Genomic DNA, 15827 nt, shown 5'->3' with positions numbered 1-15827 from the left:
AGGGTCGCCCATGTACGTGTCCTCCTTTTCTTGTGTGGTGTCGTCTTTTTCTGAGTTTTTTCGTAGTGCATGACCCATGTTCTGCTTACCCAGGAGCTCGAGACCCGGTTCCTTGGGAAGTCAGTCTTTCTCCGGTAGGAGAGGGACATCTAGGACCAGCTCCAGTGGTAGAAGGACCTGCTCGATCGTGCCAACAAGCTTCTGTCGGCGTGGAGCGTGGAGGACCTCCGCCTACGCGGTACTGATATGAAGACTGCGGCGGTGGTGGCTTAGGAGCAGGTCGTCCCCTTGGTGGCACGGGTCAAGGAGTTGGAGGAGGAGCTGACCCGCATGGCCGGTGATCGGGATGCCTTTAGGTCCCGGGCTAGGGAAGCCACAGCCTCTATCAAGGCCCTTGCTGGACAGCTGGGGACGGAGCAGGGTGCGCACCAGCTGACGAAAGGTGCCTTAGATGAGGCCCTCAGGGTGGCTAAGGCTTCCCGGACCGAGGCTGTGGTCTGGAGGGGAAATGCCGAGGGTGAGTCTTATTCCCCTTGTTTTATTTGTCTTTCTTGCGTTCGGCCCCTAACTCCTTGGTGTGATGCAGAGCTGGAGGAAGGGGCTTCCAGGGTGGCCGAGGCCTCTCGGGTCGAGGTCCAGCGCCTGAAGGAGAAGGCCGAGGCTTCTCAGGTTGAGGCCCTGCGTTGGAAGGAGGAAACCGAGGCCTCTCGGGTTGCGGCCCGACGCTGGGAGGAGAAGGCCGAGGGTGAGTCCCGTAGGCTTCTGCCCCTATTTGCTTGTTTTCCTTTGCGCTCAACCCCATTCTGTTTCTTTTGGCACAGAGTTGGGGAAGGAGGTCACCCGGGCAACCAAGGCCTCTGTCGCCTGTAGGCGGTGCTCGAGACTGAGATCGAGGAGCATGATTGAAAGGTCCTAATATGGCTAGAGGGGAGGTGAATAGCCTATTTAAAAATCTACAAATTAACTAGAGCAATTTGATTAGTATGACAAATAGTGTAATGCAAACTTGCTCTAGCTCTACAAGGGTTGCAAGCCACCTATCCAACAATTCTAGTTGCAATGATTACTTAGGCACACAAACTTGCTACTCCAAAGAGCTCAACTAGATGAATGTAAATAATAAAGCAAGCTCTCAATTCTAATTACACTAAAGAGCTTGTATCAACTAGTTTGCAAGAATGTAAACAAGTAAGTAGGGTGATTATACCGCCGTGTAGGGGATGAACCAATCACAAGATGAAGATCAAGCCAATCACCGGGAGAATGCAAATGACAAGAGACAACCGATTTTTCTCCCGAGGTTCACGTGCTTGCCAACACGCTAGTCCCCGTTGTGTCGACCAACACTTGGTGGTTCGGCGGCTAAGAGGTGTTTCACAAACCTCATCCACACGATAGGACACTGCAAGAACCGACCCACAAGTGAGGTAACTCAATGACACGAGCAATTTACTAGAGTTACCTTTCGGCACTCCGCCGGGGAAGGTACAACTCCCCTCACAATCACCGAAGTCGGCCACGAACAATCACCAACTCGTGCCGATCCTTCACCGCTGCTCCAACTGTCTAGGTGGTGGCAACCACCAAGAGAAACAAGCAAAATCCGCAGCACAACACGAATACCAAGTGCCTCTAGATGCAATCACTCAAGCAATGCACTTGGATTCTCTCCCAATCTCACAATGATGATGGATCAATGATGGAGATGAGTGGGAGGGCTTTGGCTAAGCTCACAAGGATGCTATGTCAATGAAAATGTGCAAGAGTTATCCCTTGAGCTGGCCATGGGGCTATAAATAGAGCCCCCATCAAATAGAGCCGTTGTACCCCTTCACTGGGCAAAACACGCTCTGACCGAACGCTCCGGTCATACCGACCGGACGCTGGCCCTCAGCGTCTGGTCACCCGATGGACGCCACATGTCACCAGCTTCAAACGCTGTTCGTCAGATTTCAACAGCTACGAAGTTGACCGGACGCTCCGGTCAAAACTGACCGGACGCTGAAGCCCCAGCGTCCGGTCGTTTCCAGTAAGCTCCCCGAGGCATGTTTTTTCGACCGGACGCGTCCGGTCCACCTTGACCGGACGCAGACCAGTGTCCGGTGCTCAACCCTAGCGACTGTGCCGTTTGACAGCTCGACCGGACGCAGCCTTTCAGCGTCTGGTCGCTGAGTGACCCAGCGTCCGGTCAGTAGACCGACGCCAGCATCATTTCGACCAACTCCATTTCAACTCTAACTTCTTCACCCTTACTCAAATGTGCCAACCACCAAGAATTTTGCATCCGGTGCAATAGAAAATAGACATTTCATTTTTCCAAAAGCGCCTTGTGCACATGTGTTAGCATATTTTCACAAATATTATCAAGGGTGTTAGCACTCCACTAGATCCTAAATGCATATGCAATGAGTTAGAGCATCTAGTGGCACTTTGATAACCGCATTCCGATACGAGTTTCACTCCTCTTAATAGTACGGCTATCTATCCTAAATGTGATCACACTCACTAAGTGTCTTGATCACTAAAACAAAATAGCTCCTACATTTTATACCTTTGCCTTGAGCCTTTTGTTTTTCTCTTTCTTCTTTTCCAAGTTCAAGCATTTGATCATCACCATGCTATCACCATTGTCATGATCTTCGTCATTGCTTCATCACTTGGAGTAGTGCTACCTATCTCATAATCACTTTGATAAACTAGGTTAGCACTTAGGGTTTCATCAATTAACCAAAACCAAACTAGAGCTTTCAATGATGCGCTGAAGAGTGCCACCCGCACTGCCTGCAAGGCCCTGGAGGTCAAAGGGGTCCAGTCAGGCAGCTCCCTCGGGAGCTGCCTGATTGCGTTGAGTGGCCAAGTGAATGAGCGACTCCGAGGGGTGCTGCACACGGGCGTTAAGCGCGTCCTGGCCGTCATCGCCTCGCACTACATCGGCGTCGACCTCAAAGCCAATAGCGATGGCTACATCCTGCCCAATGATGATGGGGAGGCCGATGAGGAGGTAGCAAAGCTGATGGAGGCGGCGGAGGGCCCTGGCGTGATGCTGGCTAAGCTATTCGAAGAGGAGGTGGTCCCTTCTACGCCGTTCGCCGATGCTGGAGACCCTGAGCCTTGCCCTGTGCCCAAGAGGCCGTGTAATTAGATTAGGGATTATGTTACCCTACCATAACACTGGTGGCCATCGAGGCCTTTTTAAAGTAATCGTGTGTCTACGCTTCTTTAATCGTTTTTCATTGTATTTTCGAGCCTCTGCCCTCTGTCTCATTTCTGAACAAATCTCTTGCAAAAAACTTCCTCGGAGCCTAAGCTGCCCCTCGGGCAAAAGGTGGTGAGGGAGTGCCGTAGCTCGGAGGCGTAGGCCATCTCGCGACTCAGCCGACCTTCTGGCCTTGAGACAGTCTTTCGGTCCTTAGGTTTTTTCACAATCGACTTGTCAGAGCACGCTAGAGAGTTTGGCGTAGGATTTTTTTTCGAAAAACGACTAAAAAATGGTGCGTGGGACTTAGGGGGGAGTCCCCCCTTCTAGCCCCCGAGGAAGGCTCGGTTCTGTAGAGGTAGAGTTGTGTCTTGTTCAAGCCCCGCTGTGGGCACCTCTACAGAGGCGGAGCTGAGTCTCCCTAATAGAGTTATCGTATCGCTGAGGCCCTTGATGGGCCTGGGGGTTTCTCAAAAAAAAAGAACAACTAAGGAACGCTTCTTAATTGTATTTCGAGAAACAATGTATATAGTTCTTGGAATTTTAAGGGTAAAAGCGATGTAGTTGTTCTATGTTCCAAGCGTTGGTGAGGATTTTGCCCTTCTCGTTGGCTAGCTTGTAGGTCCTAGGCTTCAGTACTTGGGCGACGATGTACGGTCCTTCCCATGGCGGGGTCAGCTTGTGGCGGCCCTTGTTGCTCTGCCTTAGCCTCAGCACCAGGTCGCCCACTTTCAGGTCTCGGCTTCGAATGCGCCAGGCTTGATACCGTCGTAGGGCTTGCTGGTACTTGGCCGAATGTAGCAGCGCAACGTCTCGGGCTTCCTCCAGTTGGTCGAGGGCGTCTTCGCGGGCGGTGCGGTTACTTTGCTCGTTGTAGGCCTGTAGCCTCGGGGAACCGTACTCCAAGTCAGTGGGGAGGATGGCCTCGGCTCCATAGACCAGGAAGAACGGTGCCCCGTGGCCCGGCTCGGGGTGTTCCTCAGGCTCTAGATTACTGACGGGAGTTCGGCAAGCCATTTCTTGCCAAATTTCTTCAACCGGTTGTATATTCTTGGCTTGAGGCCTTGTAGGATCATGCCGTTGGCACGCTCTACTTGGCCGTTTGTCCTAGGATGTCCCACGGCTGACCAGGCCACACGGATGTGGTGGTCGTCGCAGAACATCAGGAATTTGTGGCCGGTGAACTACGTCCCATTATCGGTGATGATGGTGTTTGGAACCCCGAACCTGTGGATGATATCGGTGAAGAATAGCACCACTTGCTCAGACTTGATTCGATTGATTGGACGAGCCTCGATCCACTTGGAGAACTTATCGATTGCTACCAGTAGATGGGTGTAGCCCCCGGGGGCCTTCTGTAGAGGCCCAACCATGTCGAGCCCTCACACGGCGAACGGCCATGTGATAGGGATGGTTTGGAGAGCTTGAGCCAGGAGATGCGTCTGTCGTGCGTAGTACTGGCATCCCTCACAGGAGCGCACGAGCTTGGTGGCGTCAGCAACCGCTGTTGGCTAGTAGAACCCTTGGCAAAAAGCGTTTCCGATGAGTGTCCGAGGCGCTGCGTGGTGACCGTAGGCTCCCGCGTGCAAGTCCCAAAGTAGGGCTTGACCTACCTCGGTGGTGATGCATCGTTGGAGGACACCAGATGGGCTTCACCTATACAATTCGCCGTCACTGATAACATAAGCATTGGCTCACCGAGCAAGCCGTCGGGCTTTGGTCCTGTCAGCGGGAAGCTCTCCTCGGATAAGGTAATCAAGGAACGGGACTCGCCAGTCCGTGTCCTGGTTGGCCTCGGGAGGCACCATGTTGACTTCCATGACCATAGGCTCGGCTGAAGGAGTCTCGGCGATAGAGGGGGCCTCGAGCCCTGTGGTGGGCTCGACCGGCGGGCCCTCCTCCGCTGCCGAGGCGTCGTTGATGGAAGGCCTGTGGAGGTCTCTGACAAAGATGTTCAGGGGGACCGAGGCTCGGCCCGACACCATCTTTGCTAGTTCATCCACGGCCTCGTTAAATTTACGCGCGACGTGGTTGAGTTCGAGACCGTCGAACTTGTCTTCAAGGCGATGTACCAGCTTGCAGTATGCCTCCATTTTGGGGTCGTGGCAGTTCGATTCCTTCATCACTTGATCGACAATGAGCTGCGAATCACCCCATACATCGAGATGCCGTACTCTAAGTTCGATGGCGATCTACAAGCCATTGACAAGAGCTTCGTACTCGGCTGCGTTGTTGGAGGCAGCGAAGTGGAGCCGAATCATGTAGCGCATGTGTACTCTGAGGGGTGAGATAAAGAGCAGTCCTGCGCCCACCCTGGTCTTCATCAGGGACCCGTCGAAGTACATGGTCTAGTATTCCGCCTGGACTTGAGCAGGTGGCTGTTGCGTGTCGGTTCATTCTGCCATGAAGTCAGCCAAGACCTGAGATTTAATTGCTTTCCGAGGTGCGAAAGATAGGGCTTCCCCCATGAGTTCGATAGCCCACTTGGCTATCCTACCCGAGGCCTCTTGGTTATGGATTATCTCCCCCAGGGGGAAAGATGACACCACGGTGACCGGGTGGGACTCGAAGTAGTGGCGCAGCTTGCGTCGAGCCAGGACTATGGTGTAGATCAGCTTCTGGATGTGGGGGTATCGTGTCTTGGTCTCGGAGAGCACTTCGCTGATGAAGTAAACAGGTCGTTGGACGGGCAGGGCTTGCCCCTCTTCCTGCCTCTTGACCACCACTGTCGCGCTGGCCACTTAGGTCGTTGCGCGCGACGTAGAGTAAGAGGGCCTCACCCGTGGCTGGCGGTACCAGGACAGGAGGATTGGTGAGAAATGCCTTGAGCTTGGCGAGGGCTTCCTCGGCCTCAGGGGTCCAAGAAAAGCGTTCTGATTTCCTCAAGAGGCGGTACAGGGGCAAGCCTTTTTCGCCAAGGCACGAGATGAAGCAGCTCAGGGCCGCAAGGCATCCCATAACCCTCTGCACTCCCTTGAGGTCTCGGATTGGCCCCATGTTGGTTACGGCCGAGACCTTCTCTGGGTTGGCCTCGATGCCTTGTTCCGAGACTATGAATCCTAGGAGCATGCCTTGGGGGACCCCGAAGACACACTTCTCGGGGTTGAGCTTGATGCCCTTTTCTCTGAGGCATCTGAAGGCTATTTCCAAGTCGCTGACGAGATCACTAACCTTCTTGGACTTGACCATGATGTCGTCTACGTAGGCCTCGATGGTCCACCCGATGTGCTCACCAAAAACATGGGTCATGCACCGCTGGTATGTGCCCCGTGCATTTCTGAGGTCGTAGGGCATAGTCACATAGCAGTACATGCCAAACGGTGTGATGAAAGAAGTCGTGAGCTGGTCAGACTCTTTCATCTTGATCTGATGGTAGCCAGAATACGCATCCAGGAAGGATAGGGTTTCACATCCCGTAGTGGAGTCAATGATTTGGTCGATTCGAGGTAATGGGAAAGGCACTTTTGGACATGCTTTGTTTAGACCGGTGTAGTCTACACACATTCTCCACTTCCTATTTTTCTTCTTAACTAATACAGGATTAGCCAACCACTCTAGATGGGATACTTCTTTGATGAATCCAGCCGCCAAAAGCTTCTGCACCTCCTCGCCGATGGCCCTACGCTTATCCTCGTTGAATCGACGCAGGCGCTACTTCACCGACCTGGAGCCAGCCCAGATGTCTAAGGTGTGCTCGGTGACCTCCCTTGGTATGCCCGGCATGTCCGAGGGGTTCCACGCGAACATATTGGCATTCACGCGAAGAAAGTCGATGAGCACGGCTTCCTATTTGATGTCGAGGGTGGCGCTGATCCTCAGCGCCTGGTCATTGGGGCAGGTGGGGTCGATCGGGACAAGTTTGACGGCCTCCGCGGGCTCGAAGGTCCTGGCGTGATGCTTGGAGTCGGGTACCTCGCTACTGAGTTGGTCGAGGTTGATGATGAGGGACTCGGCCTCGATGATAGCCTCGGCGTACTCAATGCACTCGATGTCGTAGTCGTATGCATGCTCGTACGTGGACTCGGTAATGATGATGTCGTTAGGGCCCGGCATCTTGAGCTTGAGGTACGTGTAGTTGGGGACCGCCATGAACTTGGCGTAGCACGGCTGCCCCAAGATGGCATGGTAGGTTCCCTTGAACCCAACCACCTTGAAGGTGAGGACCTCCTTGCGGTAGTTGGAGGGAGTATCGAAGCAGACGGGCAGGTCGATGCGCCTGAGGGGCCACGTACGTTTCCCCGACATAATGCCATGGAAAGGCGTGGTGTCACCCCGGAGCTATGACTGGTCGAGCTCCAGGAGCTCCAGGGTGTTGGCATAGAGGATGTTGAGGCCGCTGCCTCCATCCATCAATACCTTGGTGAGCCAGGTGTTGCCGATGATGGGGTTGACGACAAGCGGGTACTGCCCGGGGTTCAAGACATAATCGGGATGGTCGTCCTGGTCGAAGGTGATCGCCTCCTGAGACCAGTTGAGGTACCGGGGAGCGGCCACCTTTACCAAGAAGACCTCCCGGCGCTCCCTCTTCCGCTGGCGTGCCGTGAGGCACGCTGAAGGCCCACCGAAGATCATGAAGGCGTTGTGCACCTCGGGGAACCCATCGTCCTTGTCGCCGTCCCTGTCGCCGGCACCCTTTCTATTGGTGTCATCGTCGGGGAGCCTGAGCTTGGCGTAGTAGCGCCAGAGCATGGTACACTCCTCGAGGGCATGCTTCACCAGGCCCTGGTGGTACGGGCAGGGTTTCTTAAGCATATCATCGAAGAGCCCGGGGCCCCTAGGGCCCTGGGGATTCTTGCGCTCTGCGGCCGTGACTAGGCCGGCCTCGAGGACTTCCTGCTTCCCCTGACGACCCTTCTTTTTCCTAGGGAGGTGGGGGGCCGAGGCCCCGGGGGCCTCGTCCCTCCGCTTCCCCTTGGCGTCGTTGTCGGGGAAGATGGCCCCAACGGCCTCTTCACCCGAGGCGAAGTTGGTGGCGATGTCGAGGAGCGTGGCCGCCGAGGTTGGCACATTCCGGTCCAAGTCTCGGACCAGGTCTCTACAGGTGGTGCCGGAGAGGAAAGCCTGGACAATCTCTGTGTCGCCGACGCTTGGCAACTCGGTGCATTTCTTGGAGAAGCGCCGGATGAAGTCTTGGAGAGACTCGTCCGGCGCCTGGCGACAACTCTTGAGGTCCCAGGAGTTCCCAGGGCGCACGTATGTGCCCTGAAAGTTCTCGACGAAGACCCTTACCAAGTCACGCCAGTCGTGGATCTACGAGGGAGGGAGGTGTTCGAGCTAGGCTCGCGCTGAGTCTGATAGGAACAATGGGAGGTTGCGGATGATGAGTAGGTCATCGTCCGCGCTGCCTAGCTGACAAGCCAGGCGGTAATCGGCCAACCAAAGTTCAAGATTGGTTTTGCCGCTGTACTTCATGAGGATGGCCGGTTGCCAAAATCGGGCCAGGAAATGAGCAACGCGGATAGCTCTGCTAAAGACTCGAGGGTCGGGTGGCTCAGGAGAAGGACTACGGTCCTCCTCGCTGTCGTAGCGGCCACCTCGGTGCACGTGGTAGCCTCGGGCGGGCCCCTCGCTGTCATGGCGCTGTCGCCTGCCGACCACCTCATGGTCATCCTGTGCCTCGCGTCGGTTGCCGAGGCGGTCATGTAGCAAGGGGGCCCTGTTGGGTGTCGGTGCCCGAGCGGGCTCAGGACGAACCGAGGCCTCCCTATCATGCCGAGGCGGTGCCATGGGAAGTTCTGAGGTGCCACGGCGCCGTCAAGAGGTGGAACTTTTGGCCTGCTGCACCGCTGCGGTCTCGAGGAGATCGTGGAGCTCGCCGCGGACCCGTCGCCCCTCCGTGGTAGAGGGCTCGGGCATTGTTTGGACTAGTATCGCCGCAGCAACGACGTTCTGGCTAGCGCGATTAAAGATTGGGGGTTGCTCACCCCTTCGTCGTCGTTGATGCGGTGGTGAACATCGTGGGCCCTCCGCCGGGCTCCTCTGCCATCACCGCGACCTCGCTGCTCCTGCTCGAGAGTGTCTCAAAGCTGATGCAGAAGGAGTCGATCCTGTTCGACTTTGGCCTAAAGCTCACAGAGCTGCTCCAGGTCCGGGCGTCGAAGTTGTTCGAGAGCTAGGTTCTCGTTCCGCCCTACCGGCGAGACAACGCGTGGAGGTGTGGCATCGCTCGCTCCCCGGCGAGGCAGGGAACGATCGCTTGCCCCTTTGTCCTCATCGCATGTTCTTGGCATCCCGAGTCCGACGTGGAAGCACTCGTCAGTGGGGTCGTAAGTGCCTTCGTCGTCAGAGTCGGAGTAGCCAAAACAGTAGTCGCTCGCGGCCAGGAAGCGGCGCATGGATTCAGGGTCGCGAAGTCCGAAGAAGTCCGCCCTGGCCCACGCCTCATCCTCCTCCGAGGAGTCAGTGTGGGTGTGGGTCGAAGTCGAGGGCAAAGCGTTGGTGGCGTCCTAAGGGCTCTGCGTGAGCAGAGGCATAGGCGGAAGCATAGGTGGCGGCGGCATTTCTCAACCCGAAGGGGTATGGGGATGGTGCCATCGCCAGGCTTTGCTCCGCCGAAGTCGACCCCTCAGGAGGTGGTAGGGCAGAGCTGAATGACGGGGCTTCGCCGCACGCCACCGACATTTCGCCCATATCCAGGCTTAGGCTAGCCAGGTCCCCAACCAAGGACCTTGTGCCAACAGCTGGGCCTAGGACATTGGCAGAACGCGGTGGGTCGCCATGAGCTCGTGTGGTGTCGGGGTGGCCCCGTTCGCGTCGTGCTTGGCGAGCACGACAAGGGTGGCCGCCCGGGCGCTGTTTGCGCTTGGGCTGCGGGTGTGTGATGTCGTCGTCGATCGGTGGGGCTCGGGTTGTGAGGAGTACCATGTCGTACTCACATCCTAGAGACATGAACTCTAGGATCCCGAACCAGATCACCGTGCCAAGACACAATGGTCGTACGTGGTCTGCCATCCGGAACTCGTTGGGATGATGAAGCTGACACGCAGAGCCCCCTACCTGGCGCGCCAACTGTCAGTGTTTTGGACCGACGGGTCCTCAACCAACTAGTGAAAATGTACTGCGTGCCCCTAATCCCGGATGGTGATGCAAAGAGACACAAGGTTTATACTGGTTCGGGCGATAGATGCCCTACGTCCAGTCTATGAGATCAATCTTGTATTCCTTGCACCGAAATGCTCGTAGTAGGGGGTTACAAGTAGGGCGAGAGAGGGAGATAGTCCCAGGTCTCTACGTGGAGCGGTGTGGGTTGCTTGAGATGCGGGTCTCAAGCAGCGGAGAAGTTTGCGCGTTACAGCGTATGTTCGTCTATCTAGTGAGCTCGTATGTGCCTGGGTGTGTGTGATCATGAGAGTTGGCCTCCTTAGAAACAGCCCCGGTCCCTTCCTTTTATAGTTGAAGGGGGGGACAGGGGAATACATGTGTTAGCTATGAGACGTCGTGCGAATAGGGGTGGCATGTCCGAGCCCTGTAGCCTGTTACTATGGCGGCATGGTCGATGGAGTGGTCCTGCCCTTGAAGTGCCGGAGTAACGCGCCGGTCACATCCGATCCTGTGCGACGTGGGAGCTCTAGGGATAGCTTGACGTAGGGCCTGGCGGGCGACATGCCGGTCGCTGTGTGTTGACCACGCAAAGTGTTGAGGCTCAGTTGGTGCTGAGGCCGAGCCATCGTGGGGGCTCGGAGGGCACGAATCCCAAGGTTGCCGAGACCCTGAGGTAGACTACCGAGGCGTGGAGGGAGCAATTGATCCTGTATGCTAATTCCGAGGCAATAGTGGCCCGGACTTGACTTCCCACGCCGCGTTGTTCCTGGGACAGGGGTTAGGTAGCACAGTGCGGTGTGGGCGCCGGTCGTGGGCACAGTACCGAGCATAGCGGCTGGTAACCCCTGCCCTGTCCTGTCCTGGATGGCATGGCTTCGATGTGACTCGCGTCTCATTGACCACTCCGCCGTGTCAAGCCATCATCCGGCTGATGTCGTGGGAGTGGTTGGTTGCATTGATTGGGCGTGACATTCTGTCAGGGAGATCGGTCGAGGCGGAGGCGACGGGGTTGTTTGTCGAGCCAGCCTTGAGCGAGTCGGAGAATCGGTTTCTCGTCCGAGGCCTTACGAGCCGGCCTCGGGCGAGACGGAGAATCGGTCTCCTGTCCGAGGCCTTACGAGCTGGCCTTGGGCGAGACGGAGAATCGGTCTCCTGTCCGAGGCCTTACGAGCCGGCCTCGAGCGAGACAGAGAATCGGTTTCCTGTCCGAGGCCTTACGAGCCGACCTCGGGCGAGACAGAGAATCGGTTTCCCGTCTGAGGCCTTACGAGCCGGCCTCGAGCGAGACGGAGAATCGGTAGGCCGTCCGATGCCTCTCGTGCGAGGCCTCTAGCGAGGCGGAGAGTAGGTGGCCTCGGACGAGGCCGGGGTCTAGCCAATAGTTGTCTCTTGGCTTTGATTTTGACAGGGTCTAAGCGATTTTTTTGGTTCTCGCTTAGAGGACCCCTTTTTATGGTACCCGACAATTTCGTTGTCCATGTCAACATGCCATGAAATCCACTAATCCACAATTCTCACAACAACACGCGACGTATGCTTCTTGTTTCTTATATATTGAAAGTAGTAATTACGCTTAGTGGAGATGATGTGAATAGCTTTTATTAAAGGTTGGAAATTAGTGAGATGACATGACTATCAGAGGAAGATGGTGGGATAGTGTGAGAGATGATGTGGATGGATTGTTTTCGTTAAGAGGTTGGAAGTTAGTGGGATAACATGGTTATCAGTGGGAGATGACGTGGATAGTTAGTGGGAGATGATGTGGATGGCTTGCTTTTACAAAAAGGCTGAAAGTTAGTAATTTTGTTTAGTGAAGATGACGTGAAAAGCTTTCATTAAGAGGTTAAAAGTTAGTGACATGTCTATTAGTGGGAGATGATGTGGAAAGTGAGTGGAAGATGATATGGATGGTTTGCTTTCATTAAAAGTTTGGAAGTTAGTGAAATGACATGACTATTAGTGAGAAATGATATGGATATAGATACATAGATATAGAATACCTACATGGCTACATGCCCCAACTCTCCCACTATATATATCTGCAAGTACATCATCCCAATTCACAATGCCAACAACCCATCCATCCTTTTAGCCGTTGATACAAAAGAGAAGACAATGGCCGAGCCAAACCCAGAGTTCAGTGATCTTATTACGCAAACAAAGAAAAGAATAGTACCAAGGTTCACTGAAACCTTCAACGTGGATGACGTGAACTACACTTACGGCTCCTTCATTGCCTGGGCCCGGAAAGAAGTGATCAAATACTGCACCGACCATAAAGGCATACCCCAGCATGTGCTGCCGCCGGAGAAGAAGGTCCCCGATCTCTGGTTCCACATCGAGCTCAAAACCAAAACCAGCTCCATCACGCTCGCCATACGCATGGACAACCTCTACCTCGTCGGCTTCAGGACCCCGGCCGGTGTGTGGTGGGAGTTCGGCAAGAACGGCGACACCCACCTCCTCGACGACAACCCGAGGTGGCTCGGCTTTGGCGGCCGGTACCAGGACCTCATCGGCAATAAGGGTCTGGAGATCATCACCTTGGGCCGTGCCGAAATGACCAGAGTCGTCAACGACCTGGCGAAGAAGACGACAATGACATTAGAGGAGGAGGAGGAGGAGGAGCTGCTGATGCTGCAGGATGCTGATCTGGCAGCGGTGGTTGACCCCCAAGCTGACACGAAGAGCAAACTGGCGAAGCTGGTGGTCATGGTGTGCGAGGGGATCCGGTTCATCACTGTGTCCCGCACGGTAGAAGCGGGGTTCAACAACCAGCCAGGGGTGACCTTAAGCCAGATGCAGGGGAAGCAGGTGCAGAAATGGGACAGGATCTCGAAAGCTGCCTTCGACTGGGCTAAAAACCAGAATGCTGTGATCCCCGACATGCAGAAGCTTGGCATCAACAATAACAACGATGCTGCGAGGATCGTTGCGCTCGTTAAGTATCAACCTACTGCCACTACTAGTGCTACATATGAGAACAGCGAGGTCTGATGATCGACACATCATGACTTGCCATGTTGTACTCCTATATATGCATATCGTGGGTGCTACTACTATGTTTCTATACAAATAAATACACCCCGCGTACGTGGTGTTCGTTTGTAGGCCTCTAATAAGAAATATCTAAATAAAATCCAGCATGCTCCCGATGATGTGGTGGTTTAAATTTGAGATACGGATCCATCACCATATCGAGCCAAGGACTCCTCCGCCTGCCCCTGGCGGTCACCCACACGCCAACGCCGCCGGCGCCGGCGGCCTCCCCGGACCCGGTGCCCGCCTCCCCCTCCCCTCCCCTCCCCAAGGCCGCCCCCTCCCCTGCTCAGCCGCGCGCGGGGGACGGCACGTGTGTGGCCTTGCGCGGGCGCCGCCACCGGCCGCCGCGCCACTCCCGCCGCCCTCCCCTCCCCTCCCCAAGGCCGCCCCCCTCCCCTGCTCAGCCGCGCGCGGGGGACGGCACGTGCGTGGCCTCCGCGCGGGCGCCGCCGCCGGCCGCCGCGCCACTACCGCCGCCGGCGGTGCCGGATCCGCCCCCCACGGCCCCGCCACGACCAGATCCGGGGCGGATCCTGGGCCCGCCGGAGGATCCGGTGCCCTGCTCCGCCTCCAGCGGCCATGGCTCGCCCCTCTCTCCCGACGCCGCACCTTTCTATCCCAGCGGTGCCTCGGAGGGCCGCTCCAAGTTTCGCCGGTGGGCGGACGATGGCTTCCGCGACGACTACGACGATGAGCCCACGCCGATGGCCTCACCAACTCCCTACCTCGACACGGTCCGCAAGCTGTCGCCGCAGGGACCTTCTCCGGTCAGGGAGCCGGGGCCGTCCCGGGCTCCCGCTCCCAGGGGCAGTCTTGGCGGTGGTCGCACGCTCCCTAGGCGCTCTTTGCGGTCTCGTCACAGGAGGCAGCAGCGAGATCCCCACGGTCCTCCTTCCCGTGGGAGAGGATTGCGGGTGGGTATGGCATGCACCGGCGTGTGCCGGCTCACCTGGGACTCAGAAAGCGAGTCCCCGAAACCCCCCGGCGACGCTTCTCCGCCCCCGATGCGGATCTTGGGTGCCGCATGCACAGGCACAAGCGCACGGGAAGGCGTCACCTGCCCGGTCGATCCGGCACGAACGAGGCTTCCGAGCGTGGGCGTGGTCGACTAAGGCGCGCGAGGCCGGAGGCCGGTCGCGGGACTCAGCGCTCCGTTCCGGCAACGGAGAACGGGGCTGTGTAGTGGATTTCGGTGCACCAACGGCTGGGTCCGCGCCGCAGGGTCACCGCACCTAACGCCGATGTGCCACCACGTCATGCCCAGCGCCCGGCACACCCCACCGTCTCCTCGTCGCACCCACCGTGCATGGCATGTCCGGCGGATGTGGTTGGGTTACTGCACAGGCGGCTTGGCCCCTACCGAAGGGCCTCCTCGCCGGATCGTGATGGGTGGCAAGAGGTGCTGCCCTGTCAGGGCGTCGCAGCCACGCAGCACCACCGTCAGGTTAAGCAGGTCGTTGGTTGGCGCTTCCCCGACGAGCTCCGGGGCCGGTGTCTCAATTGCCTGTCATGGACACACCGCGTGGCGACATGCCGCCTCCCATGCCGGTGCCTACGCTGCAATGGTTTGGGCCACCTGGCCCGTGCCTATAAGCGTCCGCGAACGGTTCCTGCTCCAGGGGTCGACGACGGGAAGCGCCGGCGTCGTCGCTTGGGCGCGCAGGCTGGTCGTCGACTACAGCCACCTGCCCTCGTCGGTCTGGTGGAGTTGGGTGGGGCTATGCATGTGCCGTCAGCCGGTACGCTTGTCGGTCGAGGACGTCGGCGCCGACGCACGAGGCGCCCAAGACGGCCACAGGAAGGCACCAATGCTCCCTCCATCGACGTTGCGGCCGACCTCGTGCTGGCTAGCGGGACGTGCCTTCCTTGGGTTGACCCGTTGACACCACAGGTTGGCACCAACGCCCCCTCCACCGACGCTGCGGCCGACCTCGTCGTGCCAGCCAGCGGGACGTGCCTTCCTTGGGTTGACCCGTTGATGCTGTTTGTTTGGCCTCACGACGTGCTCCTTGTTCGCGACGCCGCGGATGCCCCGATGCTCGAGGAGTTGGTAGCCTCGATCGCCCCAGCCGGATCGACCCACTGTTGGTCGTCTTGGAGGAGCCTTCGGGTGTGGGGGTCCCAACAGGAGGGTCGCTCCTTCCGGCGTAGCTTTGTGCTGGCCCATCTCGCTCAGCCCCTTCTTCGGACGAGGAACACTCGGACCACGCGAGGACGCCGTCCAGAGTTCCATCCCCGCCTGTGGCCTTGTCGCCATGGGCGCGGCGGCGGCTGTGGCGGCAGCTCCGGTGTCACCAAGTGGCATCTCGCAGTATCTACAGTCACAACTTTGCTCTGCCATCACGGAGCCGATCTTGGTCAAACCTCCACGTCTCTGTGTTCCTAGGAGGCGTCGTGCTGTTGAATGCACATTCTCACCACCACGTCGTAGCGGGAGGCTTGCGGCCAAGAGCAGATGCAGAGCCTCCAACCCGACCGTGCAAGCCCAGAACGTGATGATGGCAAAATGGGGACTCCGCCAGCAGGATCAGGCGCCGCAGGCAGATGC

General features: G+C 57.1%; 3 protein-coding genes across 3 annotated transcripts in view; 2 read left to right on the top strand and 1 right to left on the bottom strand.

Moving 5' to 3' along the window:
* Positions 1–11116, bottom strand: part of LOC136542564 (uncharacterized) — a 32676-nt gene extending 21560 nt beyond the window's left edge. The window contains exon 1 of the mRNA XM_066535066.1: positions 1208–11116. Within this exon, the coding sequence (XP_066391163.1) occupies positions 7475–7948 (474 nt within the window). The 5' untranslated portion in view covers positions 7949–11116 and the 3' untranslated portion in view covers positions 1208–7474. The remainder of the gene's footprint in view (positions 1–1207) is intronic.
* A 580-nt stretch (positions 11117–11696) lies between these two features.
* On the top strand, positions 11697–13503 carry LOC136547123 (ribosome-inactivating protein 9-like). Its single transcript, XM_066539091.1, has one exon. The coding sequence runs from the start codon at positions 12242–12244 to the stop codon at positions 13232–13234; it is 993 nt and encodes a 330-aa protein (XP_066395188.1). The 5' UTR covers positions 11697–12241; the 3' UTR covers positions 13235–13503.
* On the top strand, positions 13258–14391 carry LOC136544520 (vegetative cell wall protein gp1-like). Its single transcript, XM_066536657.1, has 2 exons — positions 13258–13262; positions 13416–14391. Exons 1-2 carry the CDS (start codon positions 13258–13260, stop codon positions 14389–14391), a joined length of 981 nt encoding a protein of 326 aa, XP_066392754.1.
* Positions 14392–15827: the final 1436 nt, after the last annotated feature.

The sequence above is a fragment of the Miscanthus floridulus genome, chromosome 3 (genome assembly GCF_019320115.1).
Source record: "Miscanthus floridulus cultivar M001 chromosome 3, ASM1932011v1, whole genome shotgun sequence".
NCBI lineage: Eukaryota > Viridiplantae > Streptophyta > Magnoliopsida > Poales > Poaceae > Miscanthus > Miscanthus floridulus.
The sequence above is the reverse complement of the archived record's forward strand: the minus strand, read 5'-3'. Positions and strand labels throughout refer to the sequence as shown.

Bases quoted from the DNA above. Each gene is read 5' to 3' on its own strand.
- LOC136547123 (XM_066539091.1), top strand. From the start codon at position 12,242: ATGGCTACATGCCCCAACTCTCCCACTATATATATCTGCAAGTACATC.